Source organism: Brachyhypopomus gauderio, chromosome 10, assembly GCF_052324685.1.
Source record: "Brachyhypopomus gauderio isolate BG-103 chromosome 10, BGAUD_0.2, whole genome shotgun sequence".
NCBI classification, from domain to species: Eukaryota; Metazoa; Chordata; class Actinopteri; order Gymnotiformes; family Hypopomidae; genus Brachyhypopomus; species Brachyhypopomus gauderio.
Genome location: NC_135220.1, coordinates 24518489 through 24539858, shown reverse-complemented (window position 1 = coordinate 24539858; position 21370 = coordinate 24518489). Strand labels below are relative to the sequence as shown.

The following is a 21370-nucleotide window of genomic DNA, read 5'->3' as shown; positions in this document are numbered from 1 at the left end:
TACATGATACAACCCTGCAACATACTGCATGGGGTTCACAGAAGCCACACAAAATAAGCAATAACACAGTCAGATGACAGTCGGTTCAGCATTACAAGCACACTTGCACAATAATCCCAGACATTTTATGAAAGCCGTGTAATACCAGCTTCTCCAAGATAGCAAATATCTGCTTTCCACACAACAGACGAACAGCACAAGGAGGGTCTAGTTTGTGAATGTGAGTATACACCCTACTCTTATAGGTCCTGGACCATGGACCTCGTGATGCCCTGGTTTAAATACATCCGAGCGTTTCTGGGGTTCACCCTGTGTGATGGACGCAGTTTTATCGGCACCTTCTGGCAAAAAAAAAAAAACAGGTCATCCAGACGGAGACTTTGCGTCCATGGTTATCGTAGGCTCACTGTAAAGAGTAGTGTGTGCGGCATGTTCTGCAAGACTGGACAGGCAGCGTTTAACAGGCCAGGCTTCCAACACGGAGACTGGCAGCTGCCCATTCTGGAGGTCCTGCTCTCCCAGGGCAGGGAGACTGATTTCAGAGACTACACTGTAAGGCTTTGATCATCACTTTATTAAAACACACCTAATCTGAGCATAACTGCCACTAATGTGATATGCACAACTGCTGGGAACAAATATACGCAACGGCAGCAAACAAAATGTGGCTTTTAGTTTCTGAATTAAGGGGATATAAAAAAAATTGGAGATGTAAGCAACCACAGTAAAAGCCAGGATGAATGGACAAACACTATTACACATTTATTTCACATTTCAAGAAGAATTTAAATTAATTATACACTATTCTAGAAAATTACCGTAACACTTGACTTCATACAACGTCATTGCTTTCAGCTCTGAGGGGCAGTTAACCTAATCCCACACAATAGCTCAATATTAATGAGTTTTGCCCTGTGATTTCAAGACCTTTTCAAGAGCTATGCTCCTGCTCTACAAAGCGCTACCTTACGGAATGCAGAAGCCAATCAGAAATTATTTGAAATAAAGTGTCCGCATCTCCTAAATGAACCGAAGACTGAACAAACGGTCAAACTGGAATGCACAGATTAAGATCCAGACACCTACGAGAAAGGCACAGTGGGCAAGTGTGACTTGGCCCCGCCTCCAGTCCCCCCCCCACCCACCCTTTGCGTTGCCCACCCTCCATCCTAAACCAGCCTAAGCCAAAACGTGATGATGCCATCTGGAGGGTTTAACCACAGACCCTGCAACTCAAGGACACTGAAGAACAGCGAATTCTCATGCAGCAATACAAGTGAGGTGTAGTCTGAGAAACCAGTACCTCCTGATGCTTTGAAAAATGCACAAACCAAAAAAGAAAAAAAAAAAAACCTTCAAATTGGGTCTTTCTGCTTGTCCTACTGCCCTGGGGTTGTCAGGAAGCGCTCCGCCTGCCCTGTGGCCTCGCAACAATCAGGAGAAAGAGAACGCGGAGAGAGGAGAGAGAGAGAACATGGAGAGAAGGATGGAGAAGGATGGGGCAGGGGAGTGGGTGTCCCAGGAGGATCCGTTCCATCGTGGTTTTATCATCACATCACCTCGCAGCAAGAGTTCTGCTTCCGTGCCTGTAGGCGACACCAGACATTGCACATACAACATCGATGTGCCTTTATTATGAAATCCAGCAGGACCGAGCGGCTAGAGCCCTGCCTTTAGCCAACAGTTCTTTATGCTAGCCTTGTGTGGGTAAGTGCTCCTAACTGTGGGACAGCTCTCACTGTGCCCCGCAGAGCTGTCTAGCCATCCTGAACCATGTGTAGTGAGTGTGCTACTAACCGTTTTGTAAAAGGCTTTCGATTGGTTGCCCAGGTGCTCTGACTTCTGAACCAGATCGTCCAGCTTCTCGCCTCTCTCCAGTAGAGACTCCATAGTGTTGTGCTGTAAAAGGAGACAGTCTTCCCTAAAAGACTAAAAGGGGATATGGTCCTTCTAACGCCATGCACGGCTGACAGGGAAACGACATTACAGGTGGAATACAATCACCTAATAAATAAAGCAGTGAATGGCGACCTGCTTACGCATCTACGTTTTCTCACCAGAATAATTTTAGTCTCATCCAGTTCAGCTTGTACTTTGCTCATGGCGTCCGCTTCACGTGGATTCTGTCAAATAAATGAGATCATGCTTGTGAAGAATGACTCAGCCGTGCAGCGTGCGCCAGCAGGAACTGTCGCAGTTCACTTTCCAGCCTTATGAAGGAAAAACGCATCATACCTGATACTTGGCCAGGTAGCTGTCCAAGGCTGTGTACTGAATGGTGGTTGGTGAACCTGAAGGCCAGTCTATGCTGTTCACCTGCCGAGAGAACTCTTCCAGCACCTGCAACAGGAGTGTGATGCTTTAAAGAACACAGACTCATTGATCAGGCTGTGCTGGGTCGGCTTTAAGCCGGCACGCAAAGAGAAACGCAAAGAAAAAATGTGTATATCCTCCAAACCAAAAGTGAAACCATAACACTGTCAAATTAGACGATTGTTTTCTCCTGCATGCATCAAACAGGCTTTAATACTTATCGGTAAACACCAGCGTGCCCTTCCCTGAGCTCTTTCCAAGAACACAACGTCCCACCTTATCGAGCAGTGTGAAGCACACTCTGGAGGGGTATTCATTGTCGGCAATCACCACTCCGCAGAGACTGTCATTTCGAACGTAGACGTGACACAAGTATTCTGTGGAACAGATATGATCAGCTTTGTCTGTCAAGTCGGGCTAGAGAGAACACATCACATCAGAACCAGCCGTGTTTACTGCCCTGTGTAGCCTTCTTCTGGCTTCCTTTCAGCTCTTACTAAAGGTGCCAAGCTTAAGGCACATAATGACTGTGATTTAAGTCATTTGATAAGATTACAATTTTTTTAATGTGAATTATATTACCACAAATTTGGCCAGTTAATTAATAGAAAACAATGAAGTTCAGTTGTATGTTATGAAAATACTTTGTATTTGCATTCAGTATTTGATGTGCCCTTGTAAAATTTGACAGATAATCACCAGCTGGCCAGTTCCTTGTTCCAACTGCAGTGAAACTAAAGGCTGAGGAAACAGCAGCCTGCTAATTTACACGTCCAGTAACAGCGAAAGTAATGACCGGTTCTGAATAATTATGGACCCGTGCGTAAAGCGGGGCCCGTTTCCAGCCCCCTGGTACCAACCTTGTTCTTTTATAGAAGCGCGACTCCCTAAAGACGATCGCTCCACTATCAGGGCGCTGGTGAACGTCATGAACTCCTGAACACTGGATGAGATGAAAATAATAATTAAATTAAGGACATGCGACGAGCACAACTCTACATGTGTAACTGCACATTAGGGGCAAGCTCGTACTATTTCTTAGTTAGTAGAAATCCTAATTCATATTCATATTTGGATACCCACCTGGACCGCTGAAAAAAACTAAACGAAGACAAGTCAAAGGCGGCTTTAAGTAGGTTAGCCTTAGTCGAGCCTTTGTGCAACACACTTAAACTGTAGAGTTTCATGATGCTTTATGAAATGTTTTTAAGAAGACCTGAAACAGAGCACACAGATTTATGTAATGTTAGCTAGCAAGACTTAAGTATTAACACCGTAAACGGATTAAGTTTGCAGCTACCGTGGCTTTCACAAGGTAAACGTTTTCTAAAAAATATATATATTCCAGGAAGCAACATCCTGGACGAAGTGAAGTGTAACCAAGTATATTGTAGAAATCAGTCCCCTCACTCTCCCGAGTATTCAGATGGGTGGCGCTTACTCGTAGCCTAATGAAGGATTAGCTAGCTAGCACTCTTAGCTTAGCAAACACAGAGACGTGTCACACAATATTTCCACAGTCAACGGGCTATGCTAGCAGTTAATACCCCGAGAGTCAACAGGCTCTTATTTATAAGCCAACTACTTTATCTGACCAATGTCACACAAAACACAAGTACCCATCACAACATGTTTATGACCATAATGTTATAACAGCAAAGTCGCGTCTTACCGTTTTGGAGCACAAATGTCGGGCTAATCTACTTCCAAATGGACCCAAGCGCCTAGCTACAACTTGACAACCTACCGTTAGCCAGTTAGCTACCTAGCTAAAGTAGCTAGCCGGGTGGTTGACTTTCTTCAACGATAGGTGTGATAAATGGACTTATAGAAGCGACGTTCTTACTGAAGGATAAATAAAGTCATACTTAAAACGCCTCCTTTAATGGATTTTACGGCAGTCAGTGTGGTGCTACGGATTACACAGGTTATCGCAAGATCTTTGTTTCGAAAACTTGACTGCTAACTAGCTGACAGTCGTTCCTCAGAAAGTAAAAAAGTAGCCTGACGCCAAACATTCCGTATATGTTGCTTTCAAAATAAAAGCGAGCCGGCTATGAATATTCAGAAAGGTGACACACACATATTCACAAAATAAAAAAAAACTCATAAATAAATGAATGATTAAAATACATGTAAAACATGAAAGCAAAACTTAATGAGCACTACATTGAGTTGCATCTGGTCCGCCTTATTTGCCCACCTTTGACTAATAGGTTGTTGGAAATGAATTTTTGTTGCCCACCTCATTAATAGGAAAGGACGGAACGAAAACATCTAGTAATAAAAAATGCATAAATAAATAAAATGCTAATATATATATATTTAATATAAATTAATATTTATTAACGTATCTGTGCATTTCTATACCACATTTATTTTCATTTATTTAAGAAATCTACCACAAAAGTACATTTACTTTTATGCCCTATTTAATATTTTTTTTATTTATTAACCCATTTATTTACTTTTGATTTTTGTATTTGTCTCCTTTTGTCCACCATAGATAATATCAGATGCTAAGTAGTAGATTTAATTAGCATTTAAATATGTATTCTTAATTTACTTGATTTTTAGTACAGTTTCATAATGCTGTTGACATAAGACTCAATTCAAATATTTTTATTAGAAAAAGCTTTTAACACGTGACAATACAAAAAGAGTGCAGTAAATCAGTGACAAGATAGATTGATTTTGAGAATTTCACTTTTAAACTCTTGTTATAGTAAACCACATATATTTATTTGGTCACTGTTAAACTTTCTTTGATCTCAGTTTTTTTAATAAAACATTATTCAGTTACATTTATTCTCTCTGTTCCACAGTGAGAATCTGCTAGAGCTTGTAGACACGTTTCTGCAGGTACAGTTCTCTAAAAACAAAATACTGCCATGGTGGAATACCTTCAATATGTTTGTGTTCATTTCTGCATACAAGTGATACCTATGCCTAATAATCGTCTATTCCAATCTCAAAGGTGTAGTCTACCGTAGGTTCCATCTCCTGGAAATCAGCCTCGGCAGGAGAGACTGTGGTTGAGCTGTCCAACATAATCCAAGAGTCGTACCAAGGGTCGGTGGTCGGTGTCGTTAACGGCGTGGTTGTGGTGGGGACTGGAGTGGTGGTGGTGGTGGTGGTGGTGGTGGCTATGGTGGTTGTCATGTTGGTTCTCATCCTCTGCAGCCGCTGCCTGTGCAAGCGGATCATGCGCAGCCGGCGAAGGCGTTCGCTCGACAGGTTGGTGCCGAGGGTTCGCGGTGGAGGATCGCTCTGCGGGATCACGACGGGATCCTTTTTGTTGCCGCTGCCACCTGCAGCGCTCGTGCTCCCAGTCCGACTGTTTGGAAACACTCGACCTGGCTTCTTAGCTCTCTGGGCCATAATTTCCTGAATCCTGGCCCAGTTTGACGTTGTTAAGGTGAAGCTGCAGGACGAGGCACCTGCTTCGTAGCCCACCATGCAGAGCCTCGTCTGAGGTGAATAGCCCTCCGCTCTCGCGGTTACACGGTACTCTCCAGGATTTAGAAGTCGCCAATAATCCCCTGTGGAAGCTTGTGTAAAAAGAACATAAGCTCTACAGACAGAATATGATATAGTGAACTGAGATATAGTGAGCTGAGCAAGCACTACAGCCTACACTACAGACATTTCAACACAGAGATATGGTGACTTCATTGAGCTGGCAACAGCGGTTACCTGTTTTGACGTCGTGTTTGATGCCCTCCACAGATATTGTGGCATTTGCGATTAGATTGCCCTCCGGATCCCTTACCACACCTTTGATACCACGGTGCACCTGATTGGTCACAAATGGAGCTAAATTTTTTCTATATCAAATTTGCGAAGATACATATATGTGCGTGAGTGTGGGTGTGTGTGTTCAAGCATGTCTTCTGTACCTGCTCTATAAATGCTAGCAAGGCCTCACGGTTGTTCTCCCACTCCGAAGCCAGTTCACTCTCATGAGGAAACTTATCACATCCCAGGAAGATGGAAATCTCGAAGCAGTTAGTGTGAAGATAACTAAAATCATTCATACCTATGGAAACATTGGTATTTATTATGAATGGCTGGTTTAAATTTTTCATCCTAGTCGTTTAAAACTTGCCAACTTCAAGAACAACGTCCAGCACGCTAAGCTGTACTTGTAATATCCATATTTGACACACATTTTAATCAAAGTTGGAAGAAAGACCTCTCACATCAAAATGCTTAGCACACCTATATCTTTTCTCACTCACTGCCTACAACAGGTTTCCAGCTGGCCCTGTTGATGATGCCCTGGCCTCCCGTGATGTCGTCAGTGTGGCAGGAGCCGTGGTACGTCTCGGTCATGGTGAGGTGGCTGTGGGCGTACGTCATGGCCAGCCAACGGAACATGCTCTCGTCCGGCGTCTCCCGCAGGGCACCCTCGTTCTGCCTCTGGATGCGCGCCCACGTCTCCTCGTTCATCTGGTACTCCATCAGCGGGCGGCCGTCGACCCGCCCTGCCCCTCGGCCGTGCGCGCCTGTGGCTCTCGGCGGTCGCTGCATGTCGAAAGGATAAGCCACAACCTTCTCGCCCCCCTGCAGGTTCGCTCCCAGAACGAAGGGTGTTCGTTCCATCCAAGCGATTATGGCTTTAGTCTCAACAGCAACCTAAGCACAAGGCATCGACAGAAGTGGTTATAACCAGGTTTTAGTAATTTAATGTTCCATTTGGCACAGTGCTACTTTATGGGTAAGACATGCACGAGCATCTGTTCTATGGAATAGTCCAAGTAAAAATCTCAAAACTGCAACAGACAAAGTTGTCACAAAGCAGATTTAAAAATGTGTTGGTCCAGATCCCTAATGAGCAAATCAGAGGTGACAGAGACAAGGAAAAAGTCCCTGGCCCTGTTGATGATGCACTGGAATTAGGAAGAAACTTCAGGAGGACCAAGAATCAACCACGCACCCATTCTGCTTTGGTGTCCCAGCGAATAAACAGTCCAAGCTTTATAACGTTATGTTCAGTCCAAGTCGCCACTTCAGTGTATGCAACTACTCCAGTGGGTCTAGGGCACATATGTCAAAGTCAAGGCCCGCGGGCCAGATCCGGCCCTCGAATTGATTATCTATGGCCCCCTGGATGATATTTAATTACTATTAGAACCGGCCCGCAGGCCACAGCCGCCCGCTGGTGTTTTGCACGCACAAACGCTACATTCCCCACAATGCAACAGTAACCCGCGAAGTCACTGCAGTGCACACAAGCGGCGAGGGTCATATTTGTTCAAGCATTTTCGAGTACTTTAGCCTAAATTCCAGCACTTTTCAAACCTTTATTACTTTATTCATTTAATGTACCGTACAGAACATGTTTTCTTTGAAGGAAGTTTGTTTTTATCTGTTTGCTTGTTGAAAAATGTTTTCACTTGAAATTACTGACAGATCCATAAGAAAATATTGCTTTATTAATTTAAGCATTAAATAATAAACACTGTGTTAGGTCTTGGTTCAATAGGCTATGTGCAATCATTTCAATATGTTCAGGGTACCCGCGGGTCCTTAAAAAGTCTTAAAATGTCTTAAATTTAGTTTTCCATATTCAAGGCCTAAAAATGTCTTAAAATGTCTGGAATTTTATGAGGGGATGCATTAAATTATTATAAGTGTGTGTTGTTCAGTTGTTCTGGCGCGATGTGAACTTTGCCGAATCTAGCGCTAATGCAGAAAATAACCGCTCCAGGGTCCTAGTGCTAGATTCCTAGCGTTGGAGTATACACGGCCTCAACAACGTCAACAATTTTCGTTCGCCACATTGAACCAGTCCGGCCCTTGGCTTGTAGCAAATTTGGTTTTTTGGCCCTCGGTGCATTTGACTTTGACATCCCTGGTCTAGGGTGAATGAGCTGTTTCATCAAATATGAGTTTGCACCTACCGAGCCGTTTAAGAAGTTCTCAGGTATGGGGATGTGGTGGTTTGGCACAACACGAGGAACCCAACCTCTGTCTTCTGCACCCCACAAAATGCTGTTGAGGTCAGGAAAGTTCTGGAAAATGTCATAGCCCTCCTCTGTCCAATGGCCCAGTGCCCAGTTTCCCATTTCTGAGCCCTATTAAAAATCAAACAAAAAACCATCTACACTCGAGGAAGAGCTATAAATAAGCGAATCATGAAGCATAAATGTATTAGCAAAACATTTCACACCATTTCGTAAGCCAGTTCATAAGCATCTGGGTTGAGAGACGGCACCAAATGGATGCGCACTCCGTCCACCAGGCGGCGCACTCGAGGGTTATCATCATTGTATTCCTTACACAGGAATTGCATGAGCAAGAGTAGGAGTTCTCTTCCCAGAACTTCATTCCCATGCAGTCCAGCTGTGTAGCGGAATTCTGGCTCCCCTTAAAACAGACATGTAGAGCCAAGCTTTTACTGTGCTTCGATTATTATTTCATTGTATATTTCATCATTTCATCTTTCTTTACTTCATTTTACTGTACATAAAAATTATAGCGAAGTGCAAAACGTTTCCAGAGGCACAGGACATTTCAGACAATTATTATATATATTATTGTATAATATATATTAATGTTAAAGTGCTTTCATTCATTATAATTCTTAACATTCTTAGAGCAATAGTAGTGAAGGACCACTGGTTATGATATATAGATTTGGATGGTACCTCTCTCATGCTCTCCTGGGTTATCTGAGATCTCCATTGCATACATCTTGTTTCCTTGGGAGCTCTTTCCAATGTTGTAGATTCGGGTGATATTAGGGCATTCTTCATTTATCATCTTCATCATCTACACAAAAGAGGGGGCCATCCGGTGGGAATGTTCCCAAAACAAGGTGAACAAGGTACTCAGGACTGGACGTGTTCAGACAAGACAGTTCCAGTCTGGTCGTTTAACCTTAACCACTTCTGCACGTCGCTCTGTGGGAATGTTCTTACGACGGATGGAGCTGTCTCACCTGCCTCATCTCCTTGTAGTTGTGATGCCTGTAATCCAAGTCGTCGGTGGGAGTGACGTCGTTCTCCGTGTGGTAAGTAGCTGTTAGAGCAGGGTCATTTTATGTTGTTTTCAAGGCAAGACAAGCCAGCACTCAGTCTGACATTTAAATTTTTTTAAAAGTAGCGAGCTGTGAAAGCCAAGTGCTTACTGGGCAGAGGACAGGCGAGCACCTCAAGTCTCATGCAGAGGCTACCGTTCCAGCTCTGAGGCAGGATGCGGATGTACCGCGCCACCACGGACTGCCCAAACTCCGTCTTCACTGGAGTGTCTTTGTCCACGTTGCCATAGAAAAGCTGAAGGTCAAATGTCATGTGGAACATTCGGCTTATTCCCAACAAGAAATTCTAGCACAGATGGACATAATAGCAAACAAACTGGCTAACAGAAACAAACAGGTCAGGGTTACATGAGCGTTGCATCGCAATGTCAAACAGATGCTTATTATCTTAAGTTGCTGGAATGAAAACAAATTACCCATTCTGCATAGCCGTCGTGCAGCACCGTCCAGTCACGACTGTCGTTGCTGAAGGCCACAAAATACGACGACACAAAGTCCTCTCTGCACAAGAGCACATTAAAACCCCTTAATTTAGCTGATACCGTGGTATACTTGCTGGTATCCATAAAACAAAAGTTCTGTTGAGTGCCACTATTCATGTTGCTCACTCTGTGTCTGAGTTTCTCCCCTGGGTGATGACTCCAGTGTATTCCACCTCTCTGTGGGCGTCCAGCTGGAACCAGTGTTCTTTCTCTTCACTGTCTGCACACCAGGCCCCTCCATAAACATCGTCCTCATCGTCGGAGCTCTGGAAAACAGAGCAAGGACTTGGTGACCTGTGCTCAACACTAAACACTCAACACTAAACACTCAACTATCAATACACAATACTCAACAAGCAATAATTGACACTCAACAGTCAACACTAAACACTTGACACTAAACACTCAACGGTCAACACTAAACAGTCAACATTACAGTAAACACCCAGCTGTCAACACCAAACACCTAACGCTAAACACTAAACAGTCAACACAACACTAGACACTAAACACTCAACAGTCAACACTCAACATTTATTATGAATTTCAGACTATAAAGTATACAGGGGATATTAGTAAGTATATTGTAATAAAATGAACAATGACTTTTAATTGGCACAGTATAATTGAATTCACAACAGTGACTGAAATCGTACCTGCATATTCAAACGCCCTCTCTGAGCCACAAAGCCATGGTGGGACATGGAGGAGGCCAGGATCTGGTCGTCCTCCACGCGATGCGACTCCATGCCAAGAGGAGGACACTCTGCAGGGAGACACAATCCCGCAAAACAGGTTTCATATTAGCACAGTGTTTCTGCCATGCTGTTCATGGTGATAACTGCATACATTTTCCAAGGAGCCAAGCTGACCTACTGCCATTTACAAACCCTTTCCTTGTTTGTTCTGAAGAACAATCTAGCGGTTGCTCAGACTCAATATTCCAATCCAGAGTGAGAGCTGTTTTTTGGAAGAAGGAGACCATTTGCGCTGCAGACAGGATGGGGTGTGAGCCAGCAGCAATGCTGGCTTGTCTTAAAACACCCAGCGTTGAGTCATTTTGGACCCACAGTCTCCAAGAAGTCCTCCCTCCAGTTGGAAAGGAAGCAGACTGTGGGGGAATTTCGGCTCAGCAGAGACATTTACTGCTGTTGGCTCAGGCACTTTAACTAAAAACCTTCTAAAAAGCAAAAGCATCCACGTTTAGGTCTATAAACATCATTTACAGTCTGGCTCCTACAGTTACTCTGGTCTTTCTGCTCATCCTTCGATTACTGGGGAAAGAGTCTTACTCTTGGGCTCCACATAGACAGACGTCTGCTTTCTTCTTTCCTCTTCCTCCTCCTCCCATTTTTTCCTCAGTTTTTCAGCTGTTTTTGGGGAACACAGATGGATACGAGAGATGGGGTTTAGGGGTGGGGTTGGATCAGTTCAAATATGAAGTGCTACTAAAAAGAATGCTGTTTTGATCACTATATTTGTGAAATGGAAAATGGAGGCAGAACAAATTCTATATTTATTAAAACATTAAAAAATTTTTCTGACATTTTCTGTCGGAAATACGATGTCTTGTTTTTCGTCTAGCTGTGGATAAATTACTATTAATTTCCTTTAGCAATGTTGCAGTCTACTCAACAAACCCCTTCAGGTTCATTACATCAGGATCTCTTTTACAGGATATCTTATTGCATCTAATAATCTAATCTAATCTTATTGCATTTTCGTCCCACATTCCGTGCCCACAGTGGGCACATTGTGGGTGAAAGAGTTTAAAAAGTGATTTTAGAGACTGAATATCTGCACTTCAGCACCACACAGACCTCCCAATAGGCAGTAGAAGCCAAACCATGCTCTGGTCATACACTGCTCATGCACTGGTAATGCACTGCTCTAAAAAGCTGCTGCACAGTGAACGCGTGAAATGGATTCAGACCCTTTTCCTCCTTCTCTTTCCGTTTCCTCTCCATCTCTTCCTCCAACTTCTTTGCTGCCACTGGTTTAAGAGAGATGGAGGAATATAATTGATGGCATTTTCGAAGATCTTACAGTGCAAATTCTTTGAAATAGATTATTTTGTAAAAGGATATAAACGTACAGTCAGAATAATCATATTCCTCGTACCACGGGACTACAGATGGTGGAGTTGTGGTCTCCTCTACTCACGCATACACACACACACACACACACACACACACACACACACACACACACACACAATAACTAAGAGCAAAAATCAGACTGCTTGCACTAAAAAGAGAGAACAAACAACTTGCAAAACCTCTCTATATTATATAATCTGTGGTACCTCACTCAAATACTTTGCTGCTAAATTAAACAGCTGTGACTACTTTGTTGCCTCTGTTGTTTATGTCTATTAAACTGGTATGAACTGGTATAATTACATTGGTACCCCTCAATCTCTAGTCCTCCCCCTCTCGTTAGTGCATGATAGCCCCGGAGTACCTGGGATGGGTAGGTATATACTCGGATCCTCAGTGGTCGTGGTCTCTTTGCTTTTAGGGAGGAGTTCATGTTCTGGCACCTCATCTATGAGGTAAAAAAGTAAGATCTCAGCTGTTTTCAGTTTACTCTGTTTTTGATGCTTCTGTCACTGGTTTAGTCTCTGTTTCAAACATACGTCTGGCATCCCAGTAATCAGGATCGTGATTTTTTGGGATTTTGGAACCGGAAGGCAGCGTCGGGTCTTCATTCTTGATGGGAATATCTGTGGGAGTAAAGTAAGCTGTTAGAAAGTATCCTAGCAGGACTGGAAGACTTGGAACATCTTAAAAACAACATCGTGCAGGAAAAGGGTGCAGCTGGGTTATCGAAATATGGTTCTTTTGCTGACTTGTATTTTCAAAAATTCCACATTACAGCAAAATATTTCAGCATTTGATTCCAGCCATGGGTTTGAGTTCACTGATTCAGTTCTGAAGTTCATGAAATAGAATATTCATTTCAGGGATGACCCCAGATGCTTCTTTCTTTCACCCTGAATTTAGGTTGAGTAAAGTGAGGATGTTTATTTCCATCTTACCAAAACCCGTCTTCTTCTTTTCGGTTTCTGTATGAGATTCTGTAGGAAATACTGACAAACAAAATCGCATGAAACAACTCTGAAACTCTTAAAGCATATCACTGATAGATATGATACGTCAACCAATCACAGAGCACGAGTGATTATTTAGAGGAGGGGAAATACATACATTTGTCCCATCCCAGTTCTGAGAGCAGTATCTCCTCTTCCTCCTCCATAGTTGGCTTTTTATTCAGAGGAGTATTGGCCTTTTGTTTGGGAGGTGGGGTGACCTTCTGTTTGGGCCGGGCTGTTGCCTTTGGTGTCTTGGGTTTCTTGGTGGGCTTGGGTGGTTTTGGTTTCTTGGTGGGTTTGGGTGGTTTGGGTGGTTTGGGTTTCTTGGTGGGTTTGGGTGGTTTTGGTTTCTTGGTGGGTTTGGGTGGTTTGGGTTTCTTTGCCTTGGACTCTTTCTCGCCTGCTTTCTTTGCCTTGGCTTGGGCAGTGGAGGGAAAAATTACACAAATAAAGAAGAAGCATCGAAGCAAAACAGAATGACATAATGTCCAATGCTGTACAAGCTCTAAAGCCTCCATTCAATTCAGTGACATTGCATGAAAAACGTTATATGTATATGTTATTTATGTATATTCTGAGAGCTTCAGAAGCACTTTGCTTGCACAGCTGATGAAAGACCTCTGCGTGAGATGTCCTGTTTTTCATCAAACTGTGTGTCCTACACTGAACTCTTAATGACCTCTACTTCTTTAGCTACAGTACACTGCGGTACCTCCGTTACTCCTTCTTCATACACAAACTTTGTATAGAGTAACTGTATTAAAATGTGCAATTTGCAACAGAAAATTTCAAGGGAATGCCTCACTGCCCCACACACACACACACACACACACATATTAAGAGATTGCCTTGTAAATCAGAATGATTCCTGAGCTTATGTCCTTAATGTTTGATGCTAGTAGCTCTTTGGGTTGACTACTTTTAAAACAAACACATTGTTTTTGTTCCTTTACAGATGGCGTTTGTCATGACACAAACTGACAGAAAATGCCATGAAAAAAGTGTCATCTTTCCACTGCCAGTTCACTTTATTTCCAGGTGCAGACTGAAACCTCTCTTTGTGTTAGCCTTGTTGATGGAGTGCCGAATAAACATTAGTTCAGTGGCACCTTAAATGAAGGGAAGCCAGTAATAATAATATTACACTGTAAAAACTGCATCCCACCCAGAAATAAACACACAGACAGTAAAGACTTGCCTTACCCTAATGAAACGTTCTGTACACCCAGAGAAAGACACCCATCAATTTTGTATTCATAATTGCTCACAATTTACAGACCAAAGAGAGTCTGTAGGTTGTACAAGTTTTACAGCTATGAACTACAACCACATTGGAAGAAACAAAGGAAATTCAGCAGAACTCTGTCCAAACCACAAAGATATAAATCTCAAGCATGTCTGAGAAAGTAGATAATCAACCCAATAAAACTGTATTTTTCATTCTAATCTACTTGTAAATTATGGAACACTATACTAATGTATGCCTTCAAATGTCCCCCCAGAACCCCAGATACTTTGCAAGGCATTTAATTATGTAAATTAAGACTAGCTGTGAACACACAGCGAAAGGCTCATAGTTGGAAAGTTGTAAGACAGATAGCTTTGCCTGCTCCAACGCAAACCAAATGTTAGGGTTGTTTCTCGTCCTGCCTCTACAGCTAAAACCACATGGCACCGTGCTATTAGTGAAACAGCGGTGAGAATGGTGGGGATGGGGGAGCCCTATGCGTTTTTCGTTTTTTGAGAGTCATCTGTGATTTCCATCAGCTTTACTATTTCCCATGTGCAATCTATTTTCCGTCCCACCTCCTTTTTGTACCACACGTCTGGGAAGGACAAAATACAGCGTATTGTGTTGGTAGAGTGAATAAGTTCCAGAAAGTTTCAGTTTACTGGACATTAGGAGGGAGTCTGCTCTTCTCAGTGTGTGTGTGTGGGTGTGTGCCAGATCTGTCAATGTGACAAAGTTCAGCTGAGGCTCAGGACTTCACAGCAGACTCTGTGACACTGACTGTGAACTACATCCATAAACATAACATGTGAGTTTAAATCAGTACACATCCTTTCCTGTTTTTCCCTTCTGCTGGCACTTGGACACCAGTCACCATGCCACTCACCTGCTAGAGCCTCTTCAGGTGACTTTTTAGCTGGTTTGTCCTTTTTAGCCTCCACATCCGTGTTCGGTTCATCCATCGGAGGGGCTTCCAACCATCGACCCCCTGTCTTCTTCCTCTTCTGATCAGCCACTGGTGTTGGCCTAACCAGGATGCCTCTGCTAACCTGTCCAGACCTGACAACGGCGTTGGCTCCCGTGTCTCCGACGCACATTAAAATCCAACAGAGCGTGAACAAGGTCAGGCCGAGCGATGCCTTTAACCTCGACATCATCAGCTGTTCTTCTTAATCCTCTAACGCAGAAGAAAAGACAGAGCCGAGACGTGGGGCTACAGATCCAGACTTGCTGACACACAGGAACGTGTCAAAGCACAAGCAGATGGTCTGTCTGCAAAGTGGACATAGTTTATGCGAGAAGTCCAGCGGTTCAGAAAAAACAAGCAAGCAGCCTTTGAAAATGGCCAAATGTTTTCGATCTGCTCCAGGAAAGTCGCCAAAGGTGGAACCAGTGAGGCTAGTAATGAAAGCAGAGGCAGAGCTGGTGTGAGCTCACTCTTCCTCTGTAATTCTGAGCTGCACCTCCAGTCGAATTCCTCTGACGGCCCCCTTTCGAGAGCTACGAGAAGACAAATCCTGAAGAGAAAAAAAAGGATCACAGTATGAGGAGGGTACTGGAAGGAGTGCTGGGAGAAGGGGGAGGGTTGGTGACTGCATAAACACCCAGAGTCCCGACAAATTATCGCTACAGTTTCCTCTAACAAAACGTCTTAATTTTATGGCAGAATGCTGTTTTAGCCCACAAATAAGATCCAAGTCTTCCTTTAAAAGGTCTTCTAGTGTTTTGGCAATATATTGTGCTCTTTATTCTTACAGAGACCTCGTGCAACAGAAATATTCCCATAACCCACTATGGTAGACTCAGCTTTAGGTAAACTTACTCCTTGATAAAGTGAAAATATGCCCAGATATCTTTGAATTTCATTGATGCATCCTTCCGTCAGCCTGCTCTGTCTCACAGCCAGTAAGTTCAGATATGGGTTTATCTAGGGTCTGTCTATACTCACACTGTTTAGATGCACACTCAGTCTTCACAGCTTTAAAGGATACTGGTACCCACTTAAACCACTCAATGCCCCTCAACACACTTATCTGGTTTGTTCTATAAGAATGCACATTCATTCTCTCTTTAAGGAAATAGACTTTTTAAAAGCACTGTGGAACATGTAAAGCAAAAGTGTGAAAGATAAAAAAGTATGAAAAACACTTTTGGATATCTGGATCTTGATATAGCAGCTTCGTTAAAGTTTTGGTTTATCAGAGTGTTGTGGTTTTCCATCAGAAAAAGGAACTGGCTTTAGCCAATGATGTAATTCAGAAAGAAGCTAGGAACTCTGTTTTGCAGATAGCATCACTCCTGCACTCCACTGCTGTTTTTAATTTAGGTAGAATTGTATTTTCGTCTTATTACTGGAAAATAAAACTGTGTGCAGATGAGATCTGTGACTAAAAGCGTGCTTGTGTTTTCACAGTCAGTTTCACACAGATGAAATTGCACACACACTGATCAGCATGTCTAACATTCCCCTCACCCAGTCGAAACTACATATGACAGTATAACTTTTTGTATATTTTTGTACCTTACATACATTGTCCTACCTCAGTACGGTATATTTATGCATACCACGTCTACACATATTACATAGACTTATTTGGCGTTCTTTGCAAAATCATGTAGAAACTACTTATCGATGGTGCAGAAGGCCACGTGAAATTGATGAAAAACATGTGTTATATTGAACGCAGATGTGCTCATTGTGGGCTCATTCGAAATAAGCTCAAACGCTTATTTATTACCGTTCGTAATGTTGTTTCCTTTCTTCCATTAGAGAGGAATATTGGAATGACTAGGACCCTTCTGTTCTTTGGAAATCCCGCGTGTCACTATCTGAGCTCCATCCGTGCACGTGGCTCCCCCTCTGCATCTCGAGCTCACCCAGCACCCCACCCTATGTTTTTACAAAAGCCCAACTGAATATTTACGTAAGCGCAACATGTGCGAAGTTACTTGATTTATTGGAAATCATGCAGTGATGTTAAGCTAGTGTGACAGATAATAAATAAGTACAGATTCGTGTAAAAATAAAGTTTTTAATATTTCTGGACATATTAAGAAATAAAAAAACACCGAATGCCAATGAAAATACTTTGAAAATATTAAAAGCGAGTCATATATACATTTATCACGGATTTTATAAATACGGAATGCCGGATATAAAGCTACTAAAATGCGTGGCTTATAGTATAAAATTACTATAGGCTACGCAAGATGCCCCTTTTGTTCAGTCTTATCAAACTGTTTTTTTTTTTCACTTTTCAAAGCTGACATTAGAACAACGCAAGTGTGTTATGGCTGAATGTGGAGGTCAGATAGTTCCGTGGTGCGTAAAAGTGCCCTACACCTGCCCGGTGGCAAGACAACGCCGTGAATGGCAGGTTTGGCGGCATAAGTATTGGTTGCATCCCCGCGGATTGGTACTGTCCTTCTGCACACTGTCCTTCTTGTTCCTTCTTCCATTTGGTGCGCCTGTTCTGAAACCAGATTTTGACTTGGGTTTCAGACAGACGAAGCGCCGTTGCTATGATTTGACGCTCGAAGACCGATAAATAATGACTGTTTTGGAAGCTGCGCTCCAGAACACACAGCTGATCCACTGTGAAAGCTGTCCGGATTCGCCTCGCCTTGCCCTTCGAGTTCATCTTCTCTGAGGCAGAAGGCCCCACAGTGTCTGGATCATCTGAGACTGTCGACGTTCGCGAGGCAACTTTGATATCTGCCGCTTTAGAACATTCGTAATCCAAAAGTCCATCTGAAATTCAGAACAATATAACCGCATAAGGGATACATTAAAAACTGAAATAGTGTTGCTTAAGTTAGAAGATGGATTTAAAGTAAGCCCTCTCGTAGTTATAATAAGGTAAAATCAGTGATTTACGTTAGGGCTCTAAAGTTACTGTCCTGCACATTACGCAAAAAATACTCACCATACGTTTTGTTTCTGTTACTATGAAGATGTTCTGTTCTTTGTAAATCTCCATTTCTTCGTGTAAATTTTGAGGGATCTAGAATGTCCACTATGGAAAAAGACGTTGTACCTGGCTGTAGTGGTTTCACGGATTCTTGTTGCATAATGAAAAAAACTTTTTAAATCACAGAACCGCAATATTTAACGTCGCTTGATGGCGAGATTAACAGAAGCCAAAATGTCTATTCGGATCTCGTCTTTTTTCAGTTTACAAAGACTGCGAGTCCTACCTTATTTATAGGCTACTACACGAACACACGACGGTCACGCGTAAAAATTTCCATTTAAAAGACAATGGTTTTAAACAAAACCACGTCCCCCGCTTCCCAAATGCATAACTCCTGTCATATTATAAACCCGAATTGTGCCCCACCCCCAGGTACTTTAAAATGCAAATGCTCGCGCGCAGTGGGTGACACGCTCCCTTGGCTATTTATTGCAGCGCATCTGGTTAAAATGTGCCTTTTTTCTTAAGAACCGTGTAGCTTTTTGTAGCAGTCCTTGTCGTTATTTGCAATTGTGCGATTTTACGGTGGTGCTACACGTAGTGTTGGTTGTGATGGTAATTAATCGACTGTCTGTGCTCGTCATGAGACAGGAGTTCTGTCTGTTTATTTTTGCATCAGTTTTTCATAAACCGGATTCGATTTTCAATGCCAAGATAATGCATTTTGTTATGATATACTCATATGGCTTAATTTACAATATTTGGGATTTAAAATCGAATTACTAGTTCATATGTAAACATATAAGCTACTGAGTGAGGGAAATCTTACTCCTTCTGTATCCTGTGTACTGAGGAATACTGAGGAAAACTATTGTAGCGTATTTTTTATATTAAAAAAAAATACATTGTAACTGCACACATCCTGTTGGGTATAATGTATACTAACAGTAAATGATAACAATACTTCCAATATAGAGACAGATGATACTAACCCAATATAATAATCCTAATATTCACCCTTCAGTTCAAAACCAACTGGTCTGCCTAATGTTTCCACATTACAATTCGTAACGTGTGCCAAATGTGACCAATCTGATAGCACTGTATCACCCTAGAGATTCCATAATACAACCTGAGCAGGTTTATCTTCATATGTGGTATGTGTCTTCTGCAGCTGTGCACAGCAGACCCACGACTGTATCAGTCATCGCTGGGTGTTTGGAGCAATGGTCTGGTGTTGTAAATTATCTCCACTCCAGAGGTGGTCTTCTATGGCAGCTGCCAGAGTCCTCCCAGGCGTCATCACCAACCAAAGCACTGGCACCAGGGGAGCTCAGCCTGGCCGGCCCACCAGGACAATTAGCAGATGTCACCAGTGTTCCTGACCCTCCCTGACCTTCCTCTTTGTCTACAGAGAGGAGGGTCGGGACCTTTGCCAGCAAGGGGCCAGCCAGAGTGTGCCTGAAGCTCCCAGTTTTTAAAGGTCCACTTGCTCTCTTCCCAGGAGATGAGGGCTTTCAGGGTTAAACCACAAAATTGATTAACCTTATTAACCTTATTGTGGCACTAATTGATAGGCTCTTTTTGAGCTCAGTGTGTCATTATGGTCATGTTCTAACTGTGCATGCTAGGTGTGAAATACAGTGTATATACAGTGTGGTGTGTCTGATCTTTTCATTGATTGATTCATATTTCCTGTCTTCTTTCATAGATATATATATATAGACAAGATATCTTCCATGTTTTTAGATTTTAGCTAGAAATGAAATCACTGACAGAACGTGATACTAATCATTTTGAAAAATGCTGAATAATTTGAAATCATACAAGGTTTCACTTTTTGTTCACTGCATGGATTTGTTTTGGCACTAGCTGTAAAGCAACCATTTGTGCACAGGCATACATCACCACCGTACAAATCGCTAAGCCGTTTGTGAAACCATGTTTTAAGATTAAGCCCACTTCCATGACCAAAGGTCTTCTACTACATAACTCATGTCAGTTCCTTTACTCAGAAATGCCCTGAACACTGAAGAAGGACATGTACTGAAAAGCATTGTGTTGTCCACAAGTACTGTCCACATTTTATATGCAACACAACTTTGGATTCAGCACATTACATATTTTCGTTGTTACATGGATGATCGTCCGTTAATTATATGTTGTTTCTTCTCAAACACATCTGTTTCATGCTGATTAGACTCAAGAAATTACTGTCTATTAAGTTTGATTTGAAAGGGTAAATAGCACCTTTTGAAGTGTTCACTGAGGAGGGAAAGTGTGTGTGGGGGCATTTCATTAATGTTTAGAACAGAAACGGCACCCTAAAGCCTCCATTCAGCATTGTCCACAATTCACAGATGGCCAACAATGGATCCCAACGTAAGACACACAAACAATCATGTACTTTTACATTAGTCCTGAATTCTCCTGGACACGTTTTACATTCCTAAAACAGGGCAATTCCCTCACTGACTGTCTGGCTGCCATGTTTAACAACAGTCTGGGTTATAACCATGATGTACTTTGAGTTGAACAATAGGACTTGTAGTGGTAATAGATGTTTAAACTGCGTTTTACACGTTTACGATGCGTTTGAAGGTCAGGAACATTTGGAACTCAAAAGGCTGCTTTAAGTGTAAGTGGTGATTTCTACAGCTAATACTAGAATTAATACAATCACACACACACACACACACACACACACACATACACACACACACACACACACACACACACACACGTACCTGTACGCACGTACACACACACACACACACATACACACACACACACACACACCCACACACACACAGTTTTTTAATAATAAAAGTACTAGTCTTTACAAAAGAGTGGTGAATCTTTTTACAATTTGCTGGTTTGTATTTACAGTTAAGGAGTAATGCAGTAATGCAGTAATGTAGTAGTAATGGGGGATGTAATGGATGCATCTCATGCTTGTGCAGATTCACTTTTGTATTTTGCAGCCTAAATGTTATGAATTATATTGTGCAGACTAATATCAGATGTATGAATTGGTGAAGTAAAAAAAGACTCAGTAATTTTAATGTAGGCCTATGTGCAATTCTACAGAAGTGCATAAAAAAATCTACCCTTTTCTCTCTTACAGTATATTAATTCCCTTATGAGCAGTGTCCTTTCTCTTCATCCAAATTGTTTCGCAAGTAAAAACAGGCCTAATTAAGTACTTAAGTAAGCTATAGTCACAGTCGCATTACTCTTTTAGTGCTGGTTAAGGGACTGCGGTGAGTAGTATCGATAGGGGGCAGTGTG

General features: G+C 42.4%; 2 protein-coding genes across 3 annotated transcripts; both read right to left on the bottom strand.

Moving 5' to 3' along the window:
• Positions 1 to 1152: 1152 nt before the first annotated feature.
• ykt6 (YKT6 v-SNARE homolog (S. cerevisiae)) lies at positions 1153 to 4334 on the bottom strand. 2 transcript variants are annotated; one of them, XM_077020645.1, is made up of 8 exons: positions 3986 to 4334; positions 3397 to 3529; positions 3174 to 3256; positions 2590 to 2690; positions 2236 to 2340; positions 2058 to 2123; positions 1798 to 1899; positions 1153 to 1586 (listed from the first exon to the last, which is right to left on the bottom strand). In XM_077020645.1, the coding sequence occupies exons 2-8, from the start codon at positions 3498 to 3500 to the stop codon at positions 1551 to 1553; spliced, it is 597 nt and encodes a 198-aa protein (XP_076876760.1). In that variant the 5' UTR covers positions 3501 to 3529; positions 3986 to 4334; the 3' UTR covers positions 1153 to 1550. The 2 variants fall into 2 exon arrangements, with proteins under 2 accessions (XP_076876760.1, XP_076876761.1); XM_077020646.1 differs by lacking the exon at positions 3986 to 4334 and adding an exon at positions 3614 to 3889.
• A 586-nt stretch (positions 4335 to 4920) lies between these two features.
• aebp1a (AE binding protein 1a) lies at positions 4921 to 15686 on the bottom strand. Its single transcript, XM_077020644.1, has 20 exons — positions 15052 to 15686; positions 13050 to 13352; positions 12881 to 12931; positions 12479 to 12565; positions 12304 to 12387; positions 11936 to 11995; positions 11774 to 11833; positions 11133 to 11210; positions 10497 to 10606; positions 9967 to 10106; positions 9775 to 9859; positions 9449 to 9593; positions 9260 to 9339; positions 8967 to 9090; positions 8489 to 8685; positions 8220 to 8393; positions 6555 to 6951; positions 6213 to 6352; positions 6010 to 6109; positions 4921 to 5864 (listed from the first exon to the last, which is right to left on the bottom strand). The coding sequence occupies exons 1-20, from the start codon at positions 15320 to 15322 to the stop codon at positions 5263 to 5265; spliced, it is 3288 nt and encodes a 1095-aa protein (XP_076876759.1). The 5' UTR covers positions 15323 to 15686; the 3' UTR covers positions 4921 to 5262.
• Between the last annotated feature and the right edge of the window lie 5684 nt (positions 15687 to 21370).

Coding starts and splice junctions, on each gene's coding strand:
- aebp1a (XM_077020644.1), bottom strand. CDS start 15,322: ATGATGTCGAGGTTAAAGGCATCGCTCGGCCTGACCTTGTTCACGCTC. Junction 11,996..12,303: donor TATATACCTACCCATCCCAG/GTACTCCGGGGC, acceptor ATGCGTGAGTAG/AGGAGACCACAACTCCACCA. Junction 11,834..11,935: donor GGAATATGATTATTCTGACT/GTACGTTTATAT, acceptor CTCTTAAACCAG/TGGCAGCAAAGAAGTTGGAG.
- ykt6 (XM_077020645.1), bottom strand. CDS start 3,500: ATGAAACTCTACAGTTTAAGTGTGTTGCACAAAGGCTCGACTAAGGCT. Junction 3,257..3,396: donor AGTTTTTTTCAGCGGTCCAG/GTGGGTATCCAA, acceptor CATCTCATCCAG/TGTTCAGGAGTTCATGACGT. Junction 2,341..2,589: donor GCTTCACACTGCTCGATAAG/GTGGGACGTTGT, acceptor CTCCTGTTGCAG/GTGCTGGAAGAGTTCTCTCG.